The 13,692-nt window shown below is 49.6% G+C and overlaps 1 protein-coding gene across 1 annotated transcript in view; it reads right to left on the bottom strand.

Moving 5' to 3' along the window:
* FER (FER tyrosine kinase) overlaps window positions 1-13,692 on the bottom strand; it is a 1,097,899-nt gene that overhangs the window by 897,079 nt on the left and 187,128 nt on the right. The window contains exon 4 of the mRNA XM_086961004.1: window positions 12,749-12,848. Coding sequence (XP_086817130.1) covers window positions 12,749-12,848 — 100 coding nt within the window. The remainder of the gene's footprint in view (window positions 1-12,748; window positions 12,849-13,692) is intronic.

Genomic DNA, 13,692 nt, shown 5'->3' with positions numbered 1-13,692 from the left:
AGTTGGAGATGGCCCTCATTCCTTCCGCAAAGTTGTCCCTAACGTTGGAGTTGAAGGAATGGAAAGGGTAAAGAAGCTGTGTGTCGTCAGCGTAGGACACCGGGGTGAATCCATATTTTCTCACAATCTCAGCAAGGGGGGCCACGTACACATTAAACAATTATACTATTTCGCCAAAGACTATAGAGCCCCAATGTGCTCTAAGTTCCGACAATCTTGCGGATAGTCAGGGTCTGAAAACATTCAAATAGTGGGAGTCAAGTGGGATGAGTTTTTGGGGGAGGTCAAGGCTGGGGAATCGGTTGATGTTCTGTAACAATAGAAAAACTCAAAGATGTATTAAAAACTAAAGCACAGTCAGTGTAAGAATAATACACGTTAGAAAAGCAGATACAATTCTTATTTCATTACCAATCATTTATTAACAAGGGGTTGCCATGATATGCCTCAGAAGCATCCAAAATACTGTAGAAGAACAGGTATCCATGGACAGTCCTCAAGTGCCCAAGTACAAGTCAAATGCCCAGACACAATCAACAAAATCCCATTCTCAGTCCCAACTTGCTAAACACAGACATAACATGTCCAGGCATAGCTTCATGAACATCCTCAAATACCAAAGCACCCCCCACCCAAAAAAAACCACAATTGCAGCTTCAAAGGCTATGCCCAGTATAGGATGGCCAACTGCTGCTCTTAATTCTCAAGCACAACCGGCATATGACATATGAAAATTAGGTGAACTATTTTCCTCCTAAAAATTGGAGATTTATATACCCAACTCCAAACAATACAAGCGCAAGTTTAGAAAATATCATGACAAAAAGTAATACCCCCTTCATTGAGGCAAATCAAGACAATCTTGTATGTTGGGCAAAGTCCTGCTGTGTTACGCTAACGGTCTGGAGGTAACCCTATCTATTGGAACCTATTACCAGGGATGTGTGATAAAAAAAAAAGTATATAAGGGCCTGGGTGAAAACGAGGTATAAAATATGTCATAAATCTTAGGACATATCGTAGTTTATTCTACCTTTGTTTAATTGCATACATTAAACCATGTGTATAGGGTTACCTTACAGACTTTATATCACTTTAGTGGCTGAAACCTGTGATCAGTCAACTCATTGCAGAGGATTTTTAAAGCGTGCTGTGCTGAAAGGGTAAAGTTGCTTGACTGTTTGGAAAGCTCTTTACTGTTTCTTCCTTATGTTCCGTATATAGAAGCATCATGCCCCAGTGCACCTATACAGTCAGGGAAGTTCTACATGAGCAATAAAGCAGCCCGTTATGCTGAGTACAGTAGTTCATCAAGCTCAGTGCAGCAACCCCAAATGCGACAGCCAACAGGAAGAGGATGTGGCCTAACGGCTAGAACGGTCAACGCTGAGGAACTGGGTTCGAGTTTAGCCGGGGACATTAAACATCCTGCGATTCTGGGCAAATCAGTTCATCTCCCCGTGCCTAAATAAAATGAATTTGTCCTTCTGTAACACAACTGGTCGAGTTTGTGCTATAAAAAAACTAAAAACTAAATAAATAAAGGAATGGATGTGTTTTTTCCAGATTTGGAAAAGGAAAATGCTCCCTTTAAAAACAATACAGAAATGGAAACAAACTTAGCTACACTCTCTCTTTTGTCAGTCAGAAGCGAAGATGAACCAGTACCAGGCAGGGGTGGCATATTCCAGATTTGCCGATCCCAGCAAGCACATCTCCTTCGACCGCACCACAGCTCTCCACTGGACGGACCACAGCTGTGTTCACTTCAGCTACAAAACCACCCTGAGCACAACCGCCCACAACCTATTCCTCGGAGAAACTGGAACAAAATCACCTCCGACCAACTCCTCACATCACTCAACCAAAACCCTCCCACCCTCTCACTGGACCCAAACCAAGCGGCCACCAATCTCAAGCAATGGATCACCCACAGTGCTGACGAATTAGCACCCCTGAAAAAGCACCAGATCAAATCAGCCAGCAAAAAGGCTCCCTGGTTCAATGATGACCTTAAAAAATCCAAGAAGCTATGCCGCACCCTGGAGAAAACATGGAGAAAAAACCCAACCACCGACAACATGGCCACCCTTAAGGCAGCCACCCGCAAACACCACCAACTGATTCGATCCGCCAAGAAATCAGCATTCAAGGATCGTCCCAACAACAACGCTCACAACAGCAAGGAACTTTTCAACATCGTCAAAGAATTCACCAACCCCACCGCAGCATCTAACGACATCACCCTCTCCCAAGACCTCTGCAATGAGTTATCCTCCTTCTTCTACAACAAAATTGCCGACATCCACAACAGCTTCGAGAATACTCCCAGCGATCAATCAACCCTCCCCACCCCCCTCAGATCCTACTCTGCCAACTAACAACCTTAGCGCCTGGAACTCAATCTCCACTTAAGACACCATCCGCCTAATGAGCTCAATCCACTCTGGCTCGCCAACCGACCCCTGCCCCCACCACATCTTCAACAAAGCTGACTCCATCATCGCACCCCATCTCCGTGATGTCATCAACTGCTCGTTCAACTCTGCCACCTTGCCAGAAAGCTGGAAACACGCCGAACTCAGCGCCCTTTTGAAGAAACACACAGCAGACCCCTCTGAACTTAAAAACTACCGACCCATATCCCTCCTCCCATTCCCGGCCAAAGTCATTGAGAAAGCCGTTAACAGCCAGTTCGCGGGGAGGCGTGGCTTGGGCGCCGATCGGGGTGGCTGTGTGAGCGTGTAGCTCCGCGCCGAGTCCCGACAATAATCCTGTAAATCTTGCCCTTGGTGCCCCTGAAGGTACGATTTTGCTGCACGAGGTGTTGCCAGACCGGAGGGGAGAGCCTGGATGCCAACGGGACCTCGGGAGCAGCGTGCTGATCGGAGCTCGGAGGAGCCGGGATGGAGACAAAGGGAAAATGGCGGCGCTTGGAGCTCGGGAGATCTGAGAGCTGAAACACCCGGACTGAGCTGGCATATCCGAGGCTGATTAGCGGATGGGGACCCGAGGCAGGGGCCATCAGAGCCGGCTCGGAGCGGCGGAGACATTGAACACCCACGGACCGGTGAGAGCGGTGCCCCTCCCGCTTCCCCGCTCCCCGACAAGAGGGCTTGGTGGACGACTGACTGCTCCTGGGCGGAGGCGCCGACGGCCAGCGGTGGCCGCTCACCCAAGGAGCTGGTTGGGCTTTGCTGGAGGGGGCCGCGATAGGGGAGGGGCTCGGTCGCCCAGGTGAGAAGCGCTGTGAGAAGGCGACAGACTGCGTAGTGGCAGCGAGAACGGACCCGGACCTGAGCCCCTCCGGTCCCTGCATGCCCCTGTGAACGACTGGAGCTGGTGGGATCGTTCTGTGTGCCTCGAAGCCGGCGGCGGGGGCCGCCCGCCTGGAGATCGCGAGGCGTAATAATTGAGCGACCGTGGACAGAGAGCTGGGAAGGCTGACTTAATGACTGCGGTGTGCTGGTTTGGACGGCAGGAGCGATCGACCCTGGACAACGCCCGCCTGCCCTTCTGAAGGTGTGCTGTGGGCTTGCTGCCCTGGACCTCGAGGCTCCTGGGGTCGCTGTGGGAGTGCTGGTGGCCCCATGCATCACACGGCCACGGATCCGTGGTAGAAGTCTGTGAACAGGAGGGTGCTCAGGGGTGCTGTGAGGGCATAGTGGACCCGTGATTGTGGTTACTGGACCTTGTGTAATCTACCACTGGGTGCCGCGGGGAGGTGCCTGGGACCGGAGGGCCTGTGGGGTGAGCACGGTGAACTGGTGTGGCCCGTAGTGGCGGCCCGAGTGGCGCACATTTCACGGTCAAGATGGCCGCTCTGGGTGATGGCTTAAATGCGCCACATGGGCGGGAAGGCGCAATCGCTTTGGCCCAAGATGGCGGTGCTCAACCCCCATTGGAGGCTTCGACGCAAGAACAGAGGCTGAACCAGCGCCTCGACACCATCCTGGAGGCGATCACCGCGACAAAGGAATCGCTGCATCAGGACATTGCGCAGGGCGCGACGGGGCTGGGCCTACTGAGGGCGGACCACGCCAAGCTCTCTGATAGAGTAAAAACGAATGAACAACTGCTTCAAGACCTGAAACCAGCAGTGGTGACCGCAGAACATAAACTGACGGATATCTTCGGCCGTCTGGCGATTCTGGAGCGACGAGCGGAGGATGCGGAAAGTCGTAACCGGAGGAATAACATGAGGGTAGTGGGTCTTCCAGAAAAAATTGAGAAAGGGGACGCTGTGTCCTATATGGAGAACTGGTTTAAAACGGTTGTGGCTCCGGAGGGTTTGTCTCCCTTCTTCTCCCTGGAAAGAGCGCATAGGGTCCCTGCCAAACCGCCCCTGGAGGGCCGACCGCCTCGGCCGATGGTGGTCAAATTGCTGCACTATAAGGACCGTGATTTGTTGATACAGAGGGCACGATCCCAGGGCCCCTTCCAGGTGGACAACAATAAAGTCACGGTCTTCCCGGATTACACGCAGGACGTTCAGAAAAGCAGAGCATCCTTCTTATCAGTGAAAAAGGAACTGAGAGAGGAGGGGATCCAATACTCCTTGCTCTTTCCTGCCAAACTGAGAGTGATCCTGGATGACAGGACCCACTTCTTTCAGACTCCTGACGAGGCATGGTCGTGGCTTGAACTGTATCGTGCAGGGACGGATCGTGCGCACAAGAGCGGAAGGGAACGGCAGAAGCCAGTCAGGATCAGAAAGTCACAGCGCATCCGCTCCCGGAATAAGCTAAAAAGGGCTGAGCGAGAAGCACAGATGCCAGCTGACAGGAAGGGAGCGCTGGCTGCAATGGCGACCATCACAGGATCGCAGCAGGAGAAAACATCCGGAGGATCGGAATCGGAGGAGGAGGGAGAGAAGTCCGGAGGCGACGACTCAGACACGGGGAATGCGAGGGGACCGGCGGTCACACCACAAACTGCGGATGGCTTGTTTAATGAGTTAGGCTTCAGAACATTGAACAATTCCGAGGTATCTGTTGGTACGGACTCTCCAGATCTTTATTGGACTACCAGGTATGGGGCTGTACAAGCAGTATGGGACTGTGGGCGCAGGGCGGGAGCTCTGCCTACCCTGGATCGGCGCTCCATCGACCTCTTGAGGCCCTTAAGGCCTTCTGTGGTGACGACCACAGGTTAGAATAATGTGTGGGGTGTTGAAGGTTTGGAACGGGGCTGAAGCTGGGTTATTAGGTCCTGTCCTGGGGAGAGGGGTTTGGGGAGTTGTGGGGAATGTTTTGAAGGGGGTATAGAATTGCTGCAATGCGGGGGTCATTTGTTGGCTAGTGCCACTGTGCAGAACAGTATTTTATGGGGACGTTACCTAATTTGAAATGTGTTACATGGAATGTCCGAGGTATTCGTACGATGGTGAAACGTCATAAGGTGCATGCCTATCTGGTGAGGCGGGGCGTACAGATTGCAATGCTTCAGGAAACTCATTTGACCAAGAAAGAGTGCGGGGCTTTACAGAAGAGGTGGAGGAGTCAGGTATTTGGCACGACATACTCAGCATTTGCCAGAGGGGTGCTGATATGGATACGGGCGGGTACGCCATTCCAGGTAACGAGCCAGCGGGTGGATCCTGAGGGTAGATATGTGGCGGTTGAGGGGCGACTCTATGGCAGGGAGGTGGTCCTGTGTAATATATATGCCCCCAACTCCGATCAGGCCCATTTCTTTGAGGGTTTAACGCGCTCGCTGGCCTATTTCTTGGCGGGCCCTATCTTACTGGCGGGAGATTTCAATTCAATTTCTGATGTGCAGCTGGATAGGTCGCACCCACCACTGGTAGATTCCCCGGTGCGCAGGCTAGCAACCCACAGGAAGGAATGGCAGGAGAGGTGGGGATTGGTAGATGTGTGGAGTGAACAGCATCCTGAGATCAGGGATTACTCCTACTTTTCCACACTTCACGACTTACATGTTAGACTAGACTCGGTGTTGTGTAGTGGCCCCCTGGCGGCTGTGGTGACTCATTCTGAATATTTGACTAGGACCATTTCAGATCATAACCCCTTGCTGATCTCAATGCAGTGGCAACAGGCGAGATCGGCGGTTCCATCATGGCGACTGCGGCCGGATACACTGGAAGATCTGGTGTTTAGCGACACGGTTCGACAGGGCACTGATTGCTACTTTGAGGAAAACGGAGGCTCAGCCACGACCAGGTCAATAAAATGGGATGCGATGAAACTAGTGGTGAGAGGAGTATGCATGGGTAGGTTTTCGAATGCGAGAAAGACAGTTTTGAATGACCTTGCGAAAGCGGAAGAGGCGTTGAGGGGGTTGGAGCAGCGAAGGCCCGAGCGGCCAGATCTACAGGAGCAACTGATGCAGGCTAAAGAAGTGGTGGCGACTGAGACGGAACGGCTGCGGTGCTATGATTATAAGTTGTATGTTGTTAAGGTACATGAGGAACGAGATAAAGTGGGCACGCTCCTTGCCAAGCTAGCTGATCCAGAATCTAGGGGGTGCCCGGTCATGAGTATAAGACGAGAGGATGGGGAAGTAGTTTACTCTCAATCAGCGGTCCTGGCGCGCTTTCAGTCCTATTATATGGGACTGTATGAATGCCACCTAGAGGCGGAGATCTCGGAGATAGGCAAATACCTGGATCCGATCCCACTACCGGTGATGGATAGCGAAGAGGCAAAAGAACTCAGGGGCCCCATTACATTAGCAGAGATAAGGGGGGCAATTAAACACATGGCACGGAACAAAACCCCAGGGGTGGACGGGTTACCGATAGAATTTTACGCCAAATTTGTTGATACACTGGCGCCCAGACTACTGGTGGTGTACACGGAAGCAAAACAGGTGGGGTGCTTACCTGAATCCATGAGGGAGGCACTAGTGGTGCCGCTGCTGAAGCCGGGCAGAGATGCGTTGGATGTGACTTCCCACCGACCATTGTCTATGTTAACGGTGGACTATAAGATCTTGAGTCGCATCCTGGCTACCAGGTTACTGCCGCACATGACCTCTCTGGTGCATAGGGATCAAGCGCGATTTATCCCGACTTGGAGCACTTTGATGAGCATACGTCGTCTGATCCGAGTTATAGATGGCGCTGAAGCATCGGCTCTTGATCCCGTGGTATTGGCAGTTGATATCGAAAAGGCCTTCGATAGCCTCGAATGGGAATACCTGGATGGGGTGCTGTTGAAGTTTGGGGTCGGGGAGGGCTTTCGGAGATGGACGAGGGTGCTTTATTCGTCGGCGAAGGCGCGAGTACGACTGGGGCCTATTGTATCTTCGGCTTATCCGGTTTGTAGGGGAACGAGACAGGGCTGTTCACTGTCCCCTCTGCTGTTTGCTTTGGCGATGGAGCCGTTGGCGGCACAGGCACGATCAGGCGCCATGTATAATGGGATCGCGCAAGGGCCAGAGTTGCATTATATATCACTACACGCTGATGATCTGTTATTGTATCTAGCGGATCCTGGGCGGTCACTAGAGGGTGCCGTAGATATGCTGGGTAGATTCGGGCAGCTGTCAGGCCTTAGGGTGAATTGGACTAAGACCTGTGTATTTCCATTGCGGAAGAGTACGCTCTGTCCACAGCTGACTAGAGAGGTGGTGTGGGAGCCCTCCTGCTTCACCTACTTGGGGGTGCGCATTTATCATGAGGCCGCTGACCTCTTGGAGGGGAACGTGGAGCGTAGTATTCGCGCGCTGAAGGGTTGCATGGATTTCTGGGCCTCCCTCCCTCTGTCTGTGTTGGGTCGAGTGGCATTGTTGAAGATGGTGGCACTCCCGCGACTGCTCTATTATTTCCGGACGCTACCGGTATGGATCCCTTAGAGGATCTTTAAAGAACTGAAGACGTTGGTGACCAGCTTCCTCTGGGGCCATGGACGGCGCAGGGTGGCACTGAATACTCTGACTAGACCCAAGTCCGAAGGGGGGATGGCCGTTCCCGACTTTGAATTATACTATCTGGCGGCACAACTCCGGGTATTAACACAAAATGTGGCCAGATAATTCAGGGGTCCTGAGTATGAACGGGGGATAGGCATCCAGAGGTATGTTTTGTCATATATAATAATGCAACAGAAACTGGATATGAGGGAGCTTACGATAGAGGAAAGGACGCTTAAATTATGTTGGAATAGGAGCTTAAAAAGAGCAAAAAGAGACCGGCCGTATGCACCGGAGATACCACTGGGAATGCTGACCGCGCTGCCTCATGGGGGCGATTGGTCCCAACTATTGGCATGGGAGGAACTGGGTTTGCAGGTGGTGGGGGATCTATATATCGATGGGACGTTAGTCCCATATCAGACGCTACAGGAGCAATTTGGCTTGCCGGACGGAACTTTCCTACTGCACGCGGCGGTGGTGGCAGCGATGCAGCGACATTGGAGGGGAGGGTTGGCAGAGCCGGCATGACATGCCAATATGTGGTGATGGCAGCGGGCACCGTCAAAGCAGTGACCTACCTCCATAATAGAATGCTGAATGAGGGACTGGCGCCCCTGCTGGCGCTAAAGTCGCGATGGGAGGTCAGCATAGGCAAGCCCATACCGGACACTATCTGGAACCAGGTGTTGCGTCGGACGTGGAAGGGAACGAGGAACGCACGATTCCAACAGGTGCACTTTTTCATTGTCCATAGGGCGTACCTGACCCCGGAGAGGTTGAAACTGTATTTCCTGGTGCTCGATGCCATGTGCCCGAGATGCTTGGCACCTGAGGTTGATCTGGATCATCGGTTGTGGGGATGCCCGAAGTTGGGAACGTACTGGCCGGAAGTAGGGGAACTCCTGAATGCTGTAACGGATAGGGAGGTAGACTTTGATATGGCGGCGTGTCTGCTCCTCTGGTTCCCTCATACCAAGAAGACAAAAATAACGAGTACATTTATTGATCTGGAAATCATGCTGGCACAACGAGAGATAACTTGGCATTGGAAGTCTAAAGAAGGCCCATCAGTGAGGAGATGGATGAATGAGCGGTTGAAGTGGTCGGGCTGCGAAAGTATAATCAGGATGTGACAGGCCACTAGGACTGGCAATGAGAAGTGCCTGGAGCTGGCGAGGGCCTGGGAGATGGTGGTCCAAGCGCTGCGTGATTATATGACGGACGATGAAGAGGGAGAGCAGAGATAGGACAGTGCTCCATGTAGATCAAATGATTGAGTGTGGATCCTGATGGGTGGCGTGCCTCGGCGCTAGGACGGATTATGGGTGCCCGCATTAGCAGCAGTTGGGTGGGGGGGTGGAGGTGTTCTTGAGAATGGTAGTTAAGCACCGCAACATAGTTTAGAAGAACCAGATGGGCCTGGAATGATGTGGACAAGAACTGTTGAAAACAACCCAGGGTGCAATCTGGGTCTCGATGGTGCAAGGGGGGGCGGGCTTTCGGGGGGTAAAAGCAGATACTACACGGTGCAACTGACCTGACGCCCCGAGAAGGGCACACACTGAGGCATCTTCCGGGGAAGGGAAATTTGGCGCGCCGCCCAGCCTCCGGGATGTGGGCTAAATGGCTATGTAGTGTATTTATGTCGCTTTAATCTTCGTGATGCCATAAGTGTAATGGTTGGTCTATTTTGAGGTCTTGTTTCTAATTCTGCAATAAAAATATATTTAAAAAAAAAAATAAAAATAAAAAAACAGCCAGCTCGCCGCCTTCCTTGAATCCAACAACTCCCTTGATCCCTCTCAGTCCTGATTTCGAGCCAAACACAGCACCGAAACCGCCCTCATTGCAGCAACAGATGACATCCAAACACTACTGGATAACGGAGAAACAGCGGCCCTCATTCTACTCGACCTCTCCGCCGCTTTCGACACAGTCTGCCCCAGCACCCTCATACAACGCCTCAGCAACATCGGCATACAAGGAAAAGCCTTGGACTGGATCACCTCGTTCCTAGCTGGGAGAACTCAGAGAGTCCGACTTCCCCCATTCATCTCAGAGGCCACTGAAGTCATCTGTGGAGTACCACAAGGATCTTCACTCAGTCCCACCCTCTTCAACGTCTACATGAGCCCACTCCATCAATCGCGCGCCAACACAACCTCAACATCATCTCTTACGCCGACGACACCCAATTAATCCTTTCCCTCACCAAAGACCCCAACACCGCCAAAACAAATCTTCGCGAAGGCATGAAAGAAGTAGCCGAATGGATGAAAGATAGCCGCCTAAAACTCAACTCAGACAAAACGGAGGTGCTCATCCTAGGATCTTCCCCCTCTGCCTGGGACGACTCTTGGTGGCCTTCCGCTCTGGGCACAGCACCCACACCCACAGACCATGCACGTAACCTTGGCTTCATCCTAGACTCCTCTCTCTCGATGTCCAGACAAGTCAACGCAGTCTCATCCTCCTGCTTCAACGTACTTCGCATTCTCAAAAAGATCTTCCGCTGGATCCCCCTCGAGACAAGAAAGACTGTCACCCACGCACTGGTCACGAGTCGACTGGATTATGGTAACACACTATACGCCGGAATCACAGCAAAATTACAGAAAAAACTCCAACGCATCCAAAACGCATCAGCGAGACTCATATTGGACATCCCTCGCCAAGATCACATCACCGGACACCTAAAAGACCTCCACTGGCTTCCCGTCAACAAAAGAATTACATTCCGCCTTCTCACCCAAGCACACAAGGCCCTCTACAATCTAGGTCCCGAATGCCTCAACACTCGACTGTCCTTCTACAAACACACCCGCCAACTAAGATCTTCTAATCAAGCCCTCGCCGCAGTCCCGCGCATCCGAAAATCCACCATAGGAGGAAGATCCTTCTCCTTCTTGGCAGCCAAGACCTGGAACTCACTCCCCACTTGCCTCCGCCTTACTCAAAACCACACCTCCTTCAGAAAAGAACTTAAAACCTGGCTATTCGACAAATAATGAACCCCTTCCCAAGCGCCTTGAGACCCTCTGGGTGAGTAGTGCACTATATAAATGCCCGAACTTGAACTTGAACTATTGATTAATGCTCCTCCGTTCTAGCTGGAAGGGAGACTAAGGTGCAAGATGAAGAATGGAAAGATACCAAGATGGCCCTAATACATTGGCGATCTCGGTCCCACCTCCTACCTATCCATTATACCTACCTTTATAGAACATATTACACCTCAGATGAGTTATGGAAGATGGGTGCCTGAGTTTATCCACCCTGCACAAGATGTTAAAACAAGCAGAGAACTCAGATACATGTAAACTGGGAATGTCAAATCATTCAACAATATTGGAAATAAGTGTAACACAACCTGTTGACATGGTAAGAAAACATATCGGTAATAAACCGATATGGGGACTCTGGGGAATAGTGGAGGAAATTGGAGGTGTCAGAAGCAATCACACTTTCATTGACATGTGATATCTTACAGCCAAAAAGGATATAGCAGGGAGGTGGAAAGCTAAGGCCCTCTCCAGCCACCGATATGAGAAAGGAGTCGGGCATCCACCATTGTTCCACCAGGAAGGTATGTAAAGTAAAGGGTTACCATATCCAGCATGAAAAAGTTTGGTGGCACAGTTGGATGATTCACAAAATAGCAACTACCAAATAATAATGGTCTCCCTTTCCTTCCTTCCTTCCTCACCTGCGTGTCAAACCCTCATCATATAGGTTACCAGGCCGCCCCACCCCACCCCACACCCAACACCCCTTTACTCGGTTGACAAAACTATAACGGACGGGATGACAATGAATTAGACCTATGACAATAAGCTACACCTAGGCAAGCACCAGGGAGAACTGTTATTGGCAAAAAGATTGTGATAGTCTCTTTGGGTCTAAACATTCATGCCGACGAAAATGCATGGACTTGACCAATAAAATCAACAAAATGGCTCAAACTACGTGGTTTATGTCACAAAAGACAGTGATTTTGTTACATTCTCATATTTCTCAGCATTATAACTGTTAAATCTGCAGCATAGTTTATAAAATAAATAAGAACTTGTCGAAAAAATTTAAGGAAATTTAACCTTATCATTATTATATATATGGAGTACGAATCATCCCCAAAGGGATCTCTCGGCGCCCGGGAAGGCAGACAACGACATACTGAGTGAGTGTCCTAAAATAGCCATGTTTTTAATTTCTTCTTAAAGGCCATGAATGTGGTACAGGATCGCAGGTCAACTGGTAGCGCATTCCAATGTTTGGGAGCAACATAAGCAAAAGCCACCCCCATTCCTAGCCTTTTTAATTCTAGGAATTTGGAGAAGCCTATGGCCACTAGATCTTAACTGCCTGGTAGGAGTGTACCATATTAATTTCCTCCTTAGATATTCTGGACCAGGGCCAACCAGGGCCTTGAACGCCAGACACAGGAGTTTAAAGACTGCCCTTTTCCTCATTGGGAGCCAATGTAGCTCATTCAGTAATGGAAGAGAAGGAGAATGTGCAGGTTTATTAAGAGCTAGGAGTGCCGCCGTATTTTGTAAGACTTGAAGTTTGGAAAATAGATCTTCCCTCATCCCAACCAGTAGGACATTTCCATAGTCAAGCCTGCTGACTATGCTTACAAATGTCTTAAAAATCTTTAGAGGACAACGGAAAGTTACCAATAAAACGGAATTATGTTTTACTATGGAAACTTTAGGTTATCCAATGTATCCACTCCGTGATAATATAGAGCTTACTAAAGTAAATCTGAAGTTATAATGGACTTAGAATGGATATTTGTAAATTTTTATATATTTTATTTGAAAGACAAAGCAAACTGAAGGACTGCAAACTGCGCACAAAAATATACCTTTAGACAAAGCTTCCTTAAATTTCTCCTTCGCAGAGTTAACTTCTTTTGTCAATTGTCTATAACTCCCTTTAATCTTGTCCAGTTCAGTCTTTGTTACCTATCAATAAAAAATAGAAATGTATTAGAAACAGAATATATTGTCTGGAACAGGTTATTTTTTTTAAATAGCTTTACTATTTAGGAGAAGAACTCTTAATAAACCCTCCAACGACTCCCAAATTCTAATTAAACCCCAAATCAATTGTAGGAAGGCAAATGCCTATTTCCTTCTTTGATTTGGCCCATTACATCATGCCAATGTTATGGAATGCTTTACTCTAATAACATGGATTTACTTACTTCAAATAAAATAATCGAGAAGAAGAGAAGTTCAGATGAGTAGATGCCACAGACAAGTTGGAAGAGCCGAGTGGGAGGAACGTGGTACAGGTAGAAGTACAGAAAGAAGGATCTGATATGGGCAGGAAGAGGAAGAAATGTGATATGGAAACAGAAAGGGAGCGAGTAGGAAAGTAAGTAAGGATATATAAAGTTTACTCAGCATGAGAAATATTTAGGGCTCCACTTTTTTATTTTATTTTTTATAAAAAAAATGTATTTGCATTTTCAAACCAAAGAAACATAGTAAGCATGTCACATCAGATGGTTCATAACATCCTGCCCTTCCCCCACCCGCCACCCACCGCCCCCAACATATCGCAAAACATATTACTTCATCTGTATATAATAACAAGTCATCCATTTCCAGAATATGTAGCTGCATCCAAATCCTTTCCCTATACGTTAGAGCCGCCAGTATAACATTCCCTACCCCCTCAGAGCCCCCCATCCAGGCCATAATAACGTCGCCATTTCCCCCACACTCTACAAAACTTCTTCGGGCAACCTCTCGCTTTATAGGTAACTCTTTCAGCCGCCATATAAATGTCCATACCCCTCCT

This window comes from Lissotriton vulgaris, chromosome 3_1 (genome assembly GCF_964263255.1).
Source record: "Lissotriton vulgaris chromosome 3_1, aLisVul1.2, whole genome shotgun sequence".
NCBI classification, from domain to species: domain Eukaryota; kingdom Metazoa; phylum Chordata; class Amphibia; order Caudata; family Salamandridae; genus Lissotriton; species Lissotriton vulgaris.
The sequence above is the reverse complement of the archived record's forward strand: the minus strand, read 5'-3'. Positions and strand labels throughout refer to the sequence as shown.